The sequence below is a fragment of the Neodiprion pinetum genome, chromosome 1, assembly GCF_021155775.2.
Source record: "Neodiprion pinetum isolate iyNeoPine1 chromosome 1, iyNeoPine1.2, whole genome shotgun sequence".
NCBI lineage: Eukaryota > Metazoa > Arthropoda > Insecta > Hymenoptera > Diprionidae > Neodiprion > Neodiprion pinetum.
This window is the reverse complement of record NC_060232.1, coordinates 20,392,978-20,407,145: the sequence shown is the minus strand read 5'-3', so window position 1 is coordinate 20,407,145 and position 14,168 is coordinate 20,392,978. Positions and strand designations below refer to the sequence as shown.

At 41.0% G+C, this 14,168-nt stretch overlaps 2 protein-coding genes across 2 annotated transcripts; one reads left to right on the top strand and one right to left on the bottom strand.

The window, feature by feature from the left end:
* Positions 1-3,840: 3,840 nt before the first annotated feature.
* LOC124224772 (uncharacterized) lies at positions 3,841-4,894 on the top strand. The gene is made up of 2 exons (XM_046636975.1): positions 3,841-4,347; positions 4,460-4,894. Exons 1-2 carry the CDS (start codon positions 3,841-3,843, stop codon positions 4,892-4,894), a joined length of 942 nt encoding a protein of 313 aa, XP_046492931.1.
* An 8,824-nt stretch (positions 4,895-13,718) lies between these two features.
* Positions 13,719-14,168, bottom strand: LOC138191405 (uncharacterized). Its single transcript, XM_069138158.1, has one exon. The coding sequence runs from the start codon at positions 14,166-14,168 to the stop codon at positions 13,719-13,721; it is 450 nt and encodes a 149-aa protein (XP_068994259.1).

Here is a 14,168-nt window from a genome sequence, read left to right as displayed (position 1 = left end):
CCCATCCGGGCTGAAACGTTAACACAAAAAAAGTGTTTTGATGTTCACGACCTTCATATCCAAGAATAATATTATTCAACAATTCACCAAGGTCAAGAAAAAATCGTCTTCGTTAGATAATAGTACATAAGATACCGAGCTGATTTCTTTTAAATCGCGACACGGGGCAAGCGGATAGATTTGAGGTAGAGATGACAGGTAAACATTGCACGCGAGTGTTAGTACATATGTATGTGAGGATGATTTCAAAGAGCGAGTCAAATGAGAATGTGATGAGTGCAAAATACTTTCGCTCAAACTTATACATCACTACCTTGCCGAAATAGTCATTTTAAATAATTATATATGCATCAATACATAATGTTGAATCGTATAAGATTTTACGACTGAATTTATTTTAGAATTATATTAATTTAATAGTGGAGCGAGTTGGTTGACTTCCATAACTTTTCGGTCGGTAGTTATACCTGAAATTCCATTTCCCTCAGAGCTACCAATATTTTAGAATTCGGATCGTTTTGAGGCATAAACGAATCCAAGATCGGAACAAATCATTGCGGAGTTCAAGGAATCAGCCCCCTTTTCAAAACCCATTCCATCGTTTCTCTAGCAATTTTTATTTTTTGAGGGTGCCTTCGAAGTTTGATCATCGCCGATGAAATCACGAGTTACACGAACTGGCATAATCCGAGTACAAACAAATACCGCTCAGAAAAATTTGGCTGATCAGAAGGAGTGAAGGGATTGTTATTTCGAAAAATATCTGCATCTTTCCATCCTAAGAGGTAGGAATAAAAATTCTCAGTGGCTCAAATGGGCACAAATTGAGTACAATCAAACGAAACTTCAAAAAATCCCGTCCCGTAATATGGGGGCCTGGCCATCTTTACAACCACTTCATTTCATAGGATACAAACAAAATCCAAAGTGGCATAAACGGGCATAATATGAGTACAATCAACTGGCGCAGTTGAAATCCGGATTCTTCAAAACGGGGGACTGACCATTTTTAAGCTCCCGGTAACTTCTTAACCTTACGGGTACAAACGAAAAACAAAATGGCACAAACGGAGCACAAACGAGTGTCATTGACAAAAATAAATTTATTCTAATATTGTGGCCCAGATTCACATGAGTAACTTCAAAAGAGGACAATAAAAATCGATATTTTAGGGAAACATATACCACAGGTTTCATTTAGTAAGGCAGTAGTATAAGACGAGAGTTCTACATCACATGGTGGCGTACTGACCGGATCAACCCGGATTTCTATCCTACCGGTAGTCGGTATGTTACTTGCAAGGGGTAAGAATTCCTGCTTTTCTAACAGTCGATCTTATCAATAGATATATAATTGGGAGATTTTTCACTGTTGGATGAGTTTGATAATGAGACTTTTCGCTGTTGGATGGGTAGAAATTTCACGGATGACAGTGTTCCCGTAGGTGACGCCACCTTCATCGATCAATCGTCGTTTCATTTTATCGGTGTCGATCGATCAGATCTGCTTTGTTTCCAATGTCCACCGCAAGATGTCTACTTTTTTATTGGGTGGTGGTAAAGGGGCAATATAACGTTTGAAAATATCGGTAAGATACTTTGAATATGCATTTTTACGTATCATTTCTATTTTTTCAAAATTTACTTTGAAAAAAAAATCCAATTTAAAAAAAAATTTTCCCAATATTTTGGCTTTGTTACATCTTCCAGACTTCAGATTATTTTCCCACACTCTTACAGTGACCTTATACCCTGTATCCCCTTCTTAGAACCTTACTGTCTCAGTTCCCATAACGCGTCAGCAGAATGCTCCCTCTACCCCTACACTGTACCTAGCCAGTCCTTCGCATCCTTCCCCCACATACGCATTCTCAAGTCTTCACTCATTCGGACAACATCCGAAAGACCTCTCTCCGTTGTCTTTGACAATATATCAATTGTAAACTCAAACATTCGCTTTCTCAATGTAACTTCCTCTCATTTTCTCTGATTCTAGGTAAGCAAACTATTGATGTATAAAATCAAATGAATATTCTACAATTAAGATGTGAGATATATATTAAAGATTATTCATTATAATTTGTTCATTCTTGGAGTTACTAGATATTCTTATATCGTGTCATTTGATCGTACGTGTCATATATTCCATAATTCAGTAAGACTTTCTCATTCTGAGATTGTTCGATTTTATGATTTAGTTGATGAGATATGTTTAAAAAATTTATTTTCTGAAGATTTTTGAGGTTTTCTGTTCAATTCTAAAATTCACTCGTCTTTCTGTTGCGTTGTGGGAGGAGTTACCTAGGGAGAGAAAATGTAATCTTGGATTATTGGTCAGATCTTATAGTTGAGAACGTCAATGACCGCCTTGAGAGTTTGGTATTACAGTACTGGTCGGTCTATACCAGGAAAATATCTTGTAACTTGAAAATCAACCGCACATGCGCAAGTTATATCGGCTAGTCGTGCAGGCTGGCCACTTCGACTTTCAACTGTCAAATTCTGTTTTTGGAGAGTGCTTGAAGATGGCCGAAGTGGTCTAGTCAGGAAATATCCTAGCTTACAATTTTCACTGTCTAACCTTCCTGGTGCTAGTCAACGTTACTCCAAACACCTGCTGTCCAAGGCGCCTTCTGGCACTTTTGAAGCCGAAGTAATACCAACGCTCTTCAACTACGGTTCAGCCGGCCCTCAGATCGCCCTCAACGGTTCTCGGACTACCACCGCTCATGCAGAATTCACATCTAAACAGTTGGGATCTTTGCAAAACAGAAAGGAAGAAGTACGAGGTACTGGCTTCCTTCCTCCCCTCTCCCTGTTCGAGTTTGGGTAAGGGTTTTCCAATCAGTTCTTCATTGTTACTTCTGTGTTCTGCTATGCCAAGTGAACTCTTATCCGCCGATCCTAAAAGGTCCAGGGTTTTCTCGGACGAGGGCCCTGGAGAGTATTAATCTCCCCCCAAAAAGAAAGGCCATGATCACACTACCTCTTGGACCCTTTCTCAAAGATTTCGCGAAAACAGATACATTGGAATTCTTTCACAACATAATGCACTACCGATCAAATTGTACATAAGATTTGCGTATTCATCTGATAAATATATATTTTTCTATCTGCTTGAAACGCAGATAAATTGCATAAATATACATGAACACAATGGACTACGATTTAGTGAATTCTCACGATGCACATTTGCATGTACTCCACCGAGGCCACCCGTGACCCAAAACATATTGTTACTCCATCACTACGTACGGTCGGCGGAGCTAACATGGAGACCTAGAACGTATATTCGTAGCACTGTCTAGCGTGACTTTGAGGTAACGCAGCAGTGTCTAATTCGAACCAGTTCATTACATGTGTCATGTTGACACCACACCTATTATTCAAGATTGTTTATAAAGTATGCAAAGCGCGCAGCCAGCATCGTGCAAGCTTAAGAAGATGTATTCTACTTTGTGATAGTAATAGTGTAGATTACCCTATGTACAAAAAAAATTATATTGGGATGAAGAAAAATTGTGCCAACACGCATGTCATGATGTCTAAGTAGGAGCTGACCTCGTCAATAAAGTTGCAATTTCGATACATTTTTGATTGCCAATAACCAAAATCAATTTCGTATATTTTGTTACGTTACTTTTTTCGCAAGAAGTATTCACAATTAGCACCAGCACAGATCGGTATAAGACCCCTCGTGCATTCAAAAGTGGCGCACAAAAATGGAAGTTAGCCAAAGAGCAAGACTAAAAGACAGAACAAGTGCTTGCAAAAACACGTAGCATATCGGAGTTTATACCTGTCCGGCTTCGTACCGTTCGAGAAAATCGTTGTGAGCGAATGCTACAAAATGACCAAACAATTCCTGCGGATAAAGACTCCGTTGCTGAAGACGCCTACGAGTGTGACTTGACCGATTTGCAAGCAGGTGCGAGAGTTGTTGTACCAAAACCAAACGGTACCGAGGCGGATGGCCTATGGCCTGAACATACATCGGCAGAAATGGTCAATTCCTGGGCTGAAAGTGATTGTTCAGGTTTACAATACCAACACTATGATGATGACTTATTAAAATCACGCTCTGTGGAACAGAAGATTGAAGGCGATCGTGTTCGTAGATGCCAACTGGGTATGCTTGAGCGAAAGAATCATAATGGAAAAACTATCAAGCGATCATGGTTATGTTTTTCGCCTGTGAATGGAAGGATTCACTGCTTCGTGTGTAAGCTTGTAGCTTCAACGCACTCAAAATTCACCCACGGTGGTTTCTGCGATTGGAAGCATGCTGGTAGTCGGCTGGAAGATCACGAACAATCTAAGAATCACTTCAATGCTGTCATAGCTTTTGTACAACGTTCAAAAGACACAGGGCGGATGAACTTCGAGGTTACACAACAAGCGGAACAGGCACCGAAATACTGGCGTAGTGTAATTAAATTTTCATCTGAACGTGGACTAGCGTTCCGTAGAGAGAATGGGATACTTGGATCCGCCTTTAATGGAAATTATCTCCGGTTTATTGGAGCTTCTCGCCGAGTACGACGATTTTCTTAGAGAACATATGCAAAAACACGGTAATCCAGGATGTGGTCACACAAATTATTCGTCACCAACAATTTGCGAAGAACTTATACAACTTATGGGAGACCAAGTGTTCAATGAAATTATTTCATGTATCAAAACTGCAACTCCAGTTGAACGGTTTGTTGAGTTCATGCCTAATCAAGGCCATAAGGCACAGGATATGTTCAACAGTTTAGTAAGATTTCATAAGGAGCATGGAATTGACATAAAAGATTGTCGTGGGCAATCCTACGACAATGCATCAGCCATGAGTGGAAGATATAACAGCTTGCAAGCGTTAGTAATGTCAGAGAATCGTTTAGCGGCATAGATACCTTGTGCAGGGCACTCATTGAACTTGGTCGGGCTAGCAGCTGCTGAATGCTGTTCAACCACAGTCAACTTTTTTGATTTTCTTGAATAGATTTATGCATTTTTCACTGCATCAACCAACCGATATCAGGTATTGGTTGCTTCCCTTCAATCAACTAGCATTCAGACCCACGTGCCGAAACGGATAACGACAACACGCTGGTCGTACAGGGTTGATGCCATAAAAGCATTTGTGAAAGGCTTTCCTTAAAATCGGGATACCCTGGCTAAAATTGCTGACGATCCGTATATACTCAATGCTATATACTGATATGAGCGTCTGGATGGGGTGAATGGCACAAGTCTAGTCCTACAGGACCCAAAACTTGATTTGAATACGGCCGTTGCGTGTATGAAATCGTGTAAACATGCGTGTAAACATTCACGAGGATGATCTGGACCAATGCCTCGGCAACCAACTTATTCAATTCGTTGAGTTTAGTAAATTCTACAAAGATGAGAGAGGGGATAATATAAGTAACGAACAGTACCCATATGGATTGTCACTCGATAAGGGGATCAAAGATACGTTTCCTAACGTTGAAATTGCATTGCGAATGTATCTAGTTCTTGTGGTAGCAAACTGTAGTGGAGAGCGTTCATTTTCTAAACTGAAATATATAAAGAATAAACTTCGTACCACCATGACACAGGACCGACTGAACAATTTGACTATTATGAGTATCGAAAACATTTTGCAGGAAATGGACTTTCACCAGTTGATAGACAATTTTGCTTATCGCGAATCACGAAAGGTGCCTGGTCCTTGAGACCTGCAACCATTCTCTATAAAAGTATTATATGCCTATATATGTATATTATGTGTGTAATATAATAATTATAAGTGAAAAAATCTATTTGCAACTTCAACCATTTTCGCTAATATTGGTATTGAGATCTTAAAAATGAATTTTGGTAAAGTCCCATTTTCGTAGGTTTAATATTTGTAGATATAGAGAAAAATTTGGTTAGGTACAATGGAAATTCGTACAGGATTGTGGGCCTCCACGACTGTGCTGCCCAGGGCCCCCTGCTCCCTAAATCCGGCACCGAGAATTCGTTTTACAAATTTCCGACAACGTCAGATTGAATAAGTGAAGGAGACCCAACACCAAAATTGAATATTCAGTAATAATTAGTAAATTAGTAAAAAACAGTAAATTGATTCAATAACCCGTAAATGGAATGACTAATTCGATATTGACTAATCGGAATCGAGATTGTGTCCGTTGTTCCTTTAACCCTTTGAAGCATGGTGGGAAGCCACCTTCTCACCTTGACTTTCCTAAACTTTTCTAATTTATTGTGACATCCCGTGTTAGGAGATACGCCTAGTGTATAAGTATGTATTTGTACGAAGATAAACACACACTCAGCACAGGTCTGATTGTAAGTATCCGAGTGTGTGTACGGGTAATCGATGGGCAGTTACGACTTAGCCGTAGCTGGGATCGGTCGAGCGGGATTCACAGAAATAAATACGTTTATAAACGCATTCCCAGTGTATTATCTCACATTTATTTACTTTTTTATGTATTCAGATCCGGTTTTTTGCACTTTTTAGTTACTTTAGTAATGAACGAACATAAAAATACAGTCTAATTAGCATAATTGTTTATAATTTAAGATTTATAAATAAACAAAATAAAAAAATGACGTTTTTTTTGGAAAAATTCATTTTTGAAGAATCTATCCAATGAAATAACTTGAAATTTAGTGAAACTGGGTTTTTCGGGTCGTTGATTACGAATCCGAACTCAAATTTTTTAAATTTAAAATGGCGGATTCAAGATGGCGTACACCGAGTTTTAAATCTTCGAGAATATTCATAAAAGTTTTTACTCAGGAGTTTTCGGGGTCACTGATTAAATATCGATGAAAAATTTGCATTTATCATACGATCATTTAAAAAATGTATACTTCAAAGGGTCGACGGGATCAGTACCGCTTGAAATTTCGAAAAAACGATTTTTTTTTTCGTTAAACACTACGTTAGGGTCATATCTATCTCTCAGAAAATAATCGCTGATGAATTGGGTGAAATGACAGAGTTATCATCGAAAATCGTTTTTTCAAAATTGTTTTTTTTTTATTTTTTTTTAATGCTAAACACTACGTTCGGGTCATATCTATCTAGAAGAAACACCTGTTCCTAACATTCGAATACCGCGCCTATTTGAATTCAGCCTCGGCGATCTAGCGCTCGCAGCGCTATCGCTGTGTTTGATCACGCTCACATTTCTTACGAACTGATATTCGGCGCGCTTCAAAGGCCTGTCAGTGATCCGGCGATGTCAAACTGTTCTGAATTTCAAAACGCAAACAGTACTTTTCAGTGCTAAAAAATCAGCGATTCATCGTGTCAAATATCCAGTGTGTCACTGTCATTTGCTTGTGTAAACATCGAGTGACAGTTTTTCACCCCAAGACCACCACCATTAGTCCGATTCAGGTCGTTGAAGGCTCATTTTGTTCGGGAATAAAATCCTCGTCATGTGAACGAGGGGATTTTTTTTTTATTGGCAAAGTTACTTGCAAATTAATTACTGAAATTTTGGTAATTTTAGATAATTGGCTGTAACTTTTGACATGGTTATTTTTTTTTTTTAGATGCCCGCGCTTAAAAAATGTAGAAGTAATGCCTGAAGAGAATGCGACGTTAAAAGCTTAAATCAGACCAACGGTGTGCCTGAAATATTACGACACAGGTTTTGGAGAACATTGTTTCTTTCGAGGTGAAATGAACTTTGGTTGTAGGGAGGATGCATTTTGGACCAATTGACATTTTTATAATCAAGCTGTACTGGTCCTCAAACAAATGAATATCTATTTCTCAACAAAGGCATGGAAATATTAAGGGTCTTTGTCGCCAAAACGTTTTGATCAACAGGTGAGACCTGATTTTCCTCTTGTCAACCAAAGCTGAAAAAAACGAATTTTATCGTTGAATACACGTCTAAATATTGTAATACTCAAAGATCACAGAATTAGAAATTTACTTACATGCTTCAATGCCTGACAACTTGAGTCTCCCTTTGATGATGGATTGTTTCCATCTGAATACTGACTTGGAGCACTGCACTGTAACAAATCTACTCCCTACCAACCTTTTACTGGGTTTCAACAATCCATTTACTTTTAATTTTACGTAATTAAAGAATCTTTTTACCATAAACATTGTGTTTACTTACCTGCCTTATTTTGTGCAGACTGCCACTTGTTAATGACGTTCCATATCATTTCATTCATTAACTTTAGATTTTTTCTTTCAAGAAATAACTAACCACATTTCTGTAGCATTTGATATTTGGTTTTCCATGAAATCCTTCATTGCGTCGATTAAATATCTTCTGATATGGATCACGGTATTGCTGAACGGTATTATTCTTCTTAGACAATTTACGCTAAATAAAAATAAATAACAGCATCTCTATCAGATACTTTACGCGCGAGAGATTCACAGCTCTCGTCACATTTTGTATATGTTAACCGCCTGCTTCGCAGACGAAAATATTGTTGCGGGAAAATTTTGCGGACCAATGAAACTGAATTATTTGTCGCATGAATAGTAATACAAGGAGAGTTCTGGATAAAAATCCCTACCTTACCGACACAGCCCGGGTGTCAAACGTTTTCGACAGAGCGGGGCTTATCCCCACCGAGTCTGACGCTATCAATTTTAATGTGCTCTGCGCTCTGCGTTATCATCATATCAATTATCGGAAAAAATCATTTGTTTTGCGCTCTGCGTTACCATCGTTGTTGATAAAATTATATAAATTCGAGTTAATTTTTTACCCTTGCTGGTAAAAAATTAGGTGTTCTACCCTTTGTAACAAGTGCGGCTTATCTCTAGGCTAAAACTTATGAGAGAGCCCCGTTAATGTGAGTTTCTTTGCCTTAACCACTGAAATTAAGGTTGAGATACGTAATTCAAAGGACCTCCTCTGATGGGCAAAAGGAAGGATCAGTCTTTCCGACCCAAAGCACCCTGACTCATACAGCTATGAGGACTTAGGGAATTCCAAAGCCGCCTTGTTTTTATGAAAAATCTCCACTCTTTTATGCTTCAGTTGACAATAGCAGTCTTGCTGATGCAATCTATCGGAGACAACAGACTGAGGAGTATGTTATCTAATCGGAGACACGGGCTTGCCAGTGCTCCCTTCTGTCTGCAAGCTCTGTGTGTGTGAAAACAGAGTCGCCTCCCTACTTTCAGCCTTGGGTTGATGACCCAAGTACAACGCCTATCCTGCAGACCAGGGACGACCTTGGCGGCCTGATTCTTTTATGGAATGTGTAATTCTAAATAAATAAACACTTTAGGACAGAGTAATAGACGCGTTGTATAAACTTTTGGAAATCAACCAAAGTGAGTTTTAATCGAGATAAATCATTCAAAAACAACAAAAGAAACAATACAGTGTTGCGCTATGCGCTCAACTAACTAAATCTATAAAATTAACAATGAAAAACAAAAAAATAAAATATTATTGCAAGAATTTAAAGGTTCTGCTCCTGATCGTTTTTCGTGGTTCAAATTTGATTCTTTGCTCTACGCTGAAATTTCTATTTCCCTAGACATCCCGTGCTTTCGTCGATTCTACGCTTTGAGTTTGCAAAGAACTGATTCATTCAAGACCACTCTTCGCACAACGTCTTCATGCAGTATGTGTATATGGCATCATCTTTGTCTCACTTTGCACTTTTACGTAGAATGTATCAAAGTTCCAACAGCTTCAACTTAACATTTCCATGTATCAGTCGAGTTGTTCACTACCAAAGCTCTCGGACATAAGGTGTGTTAAATATTCTCATTAAGTTTCAAGAACTCTCTTACCCATAAACATTATAAAGTACTGCATACAGTGGTTCAATTGAGCCACGGAGTTGACCCATGAAAGGGATCATGAAGTCGAGAATTAGTCATTCTGAAGTAAACTTTACTACTGCAACTTTGTGACATGCGATAGAAAAGATAAAGTCTGGAAAGTGTGTGAAATTGATAAAAATCATGGAAACATTTTGAGACGAGGACCTTGATTTTTGTCTTGCGGGTTATTTAAGGATCTTGAATAACGGGATTATTACGGATTTGACAAGATTATTCTTTATTGAAATAAGTTGAATGGTTACAAAACGGAATGCCAGATAACGAGTGACTCGAACTTCCGGCAAAAGCCACTATCGAACGTTTGTGACGCGCTCATTGGCTGCCTTACTGGCCACGCCATTGGTAGCGCTCTCAGGCGCTCGACGAGTCAGACGTAAGACGCAGAAGAGTATGAAAAACTTTATTTCTCAACACGCTCACTGTTTGAATACTGTTTCAAGCTCTGCATGTCCAGGCTATCTCGTAGAACGTTAAATCTCCCTCTAGGCACAGCCTTCGTAAAAATATCAGCCTTTTGGCTCTCTGTAGGAATATATATTACCGCAATTTCCTTACTAACTACTTTTTCGCGAATAAAATGGAACCTTACATCTATGTGTTTTGTTCTTTTGTGAAATTCTGGGTTCTTTGCCAGTTTAATCGCGCTTTGGTTGTCAACATACAACGCCATAGCTTTCTCGCAGTTTGACCCGAGACTTTTCAACAAGTTTCTTATCCATATATTCTCTTTTGCGGCCGTTGCCGCTGCTACATACTCCGATTCTGTAGTGCTTAATGTTACCATTTTCTGTCGCTGACTCGACCACGTGACTAGACCGTTCGCGAAATAAAACGCATAACCTGTAGTTGAGCGACGCGTTTCTAAATCCCCCGCATAATCGGCGTCGCTGTATCCCACGAGACTCGAATCTTTTTCTCCATTTCTGTAGACTATCCCGAGGTCTCGCGTTCCGTTCAGATATGCTAATACTCGTTTCATGGCTCTCCAATGCGACTCGATATGCTTTTCTAAGAACCTCGCGACCGAATTTACCGCGTACGTAATATCAGGGCGCGACACTACTGACAAAAACATCAGCGAACCGACTGCTTCTCGGTACGGTGAGCTATTCTGACTTTCTTCGTCTTTTCTCACAGGTTCCAGTGTTACATGCGGATCGGCGGGGACGCACACTGCTTTTGCTTCGTCCATTCTGAATTTTCGAAGTATTTTCTCCACATAGTCGCTCTGATGTATCATCATCGATATTTCTTTACGATTTCTCGCGATTTGTAATCCTACAAACCTATTCGCGTTTCCGATCGTTATCTCGAATGCTTCTCTGAAATATTCGACCAGTTTTTCAATCACTCTCAACGATTTACAAGCAATCAGCCCATCGTCAACAAACAACGCTAAATACACGCTTTCACGCTCAATCATCCCTCCATACACGCACGGATCGGCTTCCGATTGCACTAGATTAAATTTTCGCAAAAATTCACTGATTCTAGCATTCCAGCACCTGGGTGCTTGTTTTAGTCCGTATAAAGACTTTTTCAATCGACACACAACACTTTCACTATTGTTCTTGACCTCGAGTCCCTCCGGAATCTTCATGAAGATTTCTTCTTCGAGCTCACCATATAGGAACGCCGTGCAGACGTCGAACTGCATCAACTCCAAATCGTCCTGCGTAGCTCGAGCCAGGAACATCCTCAGCGAATCGTATCGAATCACAGGAGCGAACGTCTCATTGTAGTCGATTCCGTGTTGCTGGCGAAAACCCCTTGCGCAAAGTCGCGCTTTGTACCTCGGTTTATCGTTTGTTTTCTCGCGCACGACCTTGAAGACCCATTTAGAATCAATGATTTTCATGTCTTCTTCTTTCTTTACTATCTCCCACGTTTTGATTTTTCTCATGAGATTGCAGTTCGTCGTTAATCGCGCGTACCCACTTTTTGCTTTCCGGTCCGTTGACCGCTTCTTGATACGTTTCCGGCGGTTTGTACTCGCTGTAGTCCATTTCAGTTATCAACCTAAGTGGCTCTCTCAACGACTCACGGTCTCGTAGTATGCGACGTTCCACTCACGGGTTTTCCTGTCCCACGCTGTCTACTCGTTCGTTGTCTCTGGCTTCGGCTTCCGCCACGTCTTCATCATCGTTGATCTCGATTATTTCATCGACGCTTCGAGTTGTACTTGGTATTAGAAGTTTTCTTTCACTCGAGTCTGGTTCACTCGTATCCGGCAATTTTAACTGTTCTTCAAACACCACGTCTCGTGACACGCTTACTTTCCTTTTGTCTGGATCGTAAAGCCGGTAATTCGAAGAATCGCCTTGATACCCAACCAGTACCATTTTTTTCGCCTTGTCATCGAGTTTTCTTCGCAATTGCTTTGGCACATGCATGTACGCCATTGATCCGAAGACGCGTATATGCTCGAGATTCGGTTTTCTGTTTGTCCACGCTTCGTACGCCGTTTTTTGATTTCTTCGACTCGAATGCGTCGTGCGATTCAGCACATACACGGCAGTACTCACCGCTTCCGCCCACAAGAATTTCGGCAGTTCCTTTGCTCGCAACATCGTTCGTGCGCACTCGAAGATCGTTCGATTAGCCCTCTCCGCGTTTCCATTTTGTTGCGGGGTGTACGGCGCGGTATTTTCCATGACGATTTTTCTTCGAGATACGCGGCCATGTTCGAGTTTTTGTATTCTGTACCGTTGTCCGAACGTACGATTTTTATCGGCTTTCCAAACTTGTTCGTCACCATGTTCTGATACAATTTAAACTTCTCGAGCACTTCGTCTTTGTGGCGCATAAAATACACGTAGCAAAAACCCGACGCGTCGTCGATAAAAGTCACGTAATATTTCGCACCCTCCAGAGAGTCAACCTGTATCGGTCCGCACACATCCGTATGCACACACTCTCCTGGTTCGGTACTACGTTTTCCTGGTCGCTTTCGAAATGCCTGTACATGTGACTTTCCGAACTGGCACGGTTCACACACGAATTTTTCAGTGTTTTTCAGTTTCACCCCTTCGACAAGGCCGTCGCGTACCATATCACATAATGCTCGGGCACCGACGTGGCCGAGACGCTCGTGCCACAACTTCAGGTCTATCGACGAGATGTTAGCTTCCGTGTTTTCACTCGGTTTTATCACTCGAAACAACATTCGGTATATCTCGTTGTTTTGTTTTATTCCGATCGCGGCGATTTCGTTTTCACGCATCACGGTCACGCGTTCTTTTGCGAACTTTACATCAAATCCTTTTTTCGTGCACATACCGACCGAGAATAAGTTCTTCGTTATCTCCGGCACGTACAGGACTCCTTCGATTCGCGATTCGCGCCATTGACCGTTGACGGACTTCGCGATCCGTATTACACCTTCACCTTTTACCTCGCATTGTTCGCTGTTGCCGAGCACGACTGTGCCACCATTACTCGGCGTGAACTCGTCGAACCACTCGCGTCTATATGAAATATGCCTCGACGCACCGCTGTCGGTCAACCATGCATCGGCATTATCGATCGCTAACACTTTATCGATTGTCTCGCGGTGTGGTTCATCGCTTTTGTCTCGAACTTTCGATCGTCCTCGCGATTCTTCACTTGAAACAACGAACGCGTAGTCACGTGATTTACTTTCGTCGCGTTCTCCGCCATCTTTCTTTTTCGACCGACACGTGCGCGCAAGATGGCCTTTTTCCTTGCACTTGAAACACGTCACATTCTGTAGATCGACCGTCTTTTTCGTGCGTCGATTTTTGTTCCCTTCCTTTTTCACGTTATTTTCACTGATTTTTGTTATAGCTAACGCTTCCGCGACACCATCCGCACTCTCGAAGCGAGCTTCTTCACGAATAAGTCGCTCGGTCAAATTTTCTACCGTTTGTCAAGTCTCGTCCATATTTTCCCACACGGTTCGAAATGCACAATACTTTGGTGACAAGCTGGCTAAATTTTTTGCCATCACCGTGGTGTCGTCGACTGCCGAGCCAAGATCTCGCAACTGCTGCGCCAGGTTTTTTACTTTGGCCACATGTTGCACCATTGTGTCCCCGGACGCCCATCGATATTCATGGAATTTCTGCGTCAAATACAGCTTATTCGAAGCTGATTTTTGTTCGTAAATTGCGCACAACGCATCCCACATTTGTTTGGCTGTGGTACACGTTACTAACGGCTGCAATTGAGCCCTCTCAACCGACGTTGAGATTAGTACCATTGCTTTCGCGTTACCTTTTTTCCAGGCCGTCTGATCCGGCGCCGCCGCACCCGCCGCAATCAGCCTTGTCCCATTGACAATGTCGTCCACACCGGCCGCATCGAATACTGCACTCAT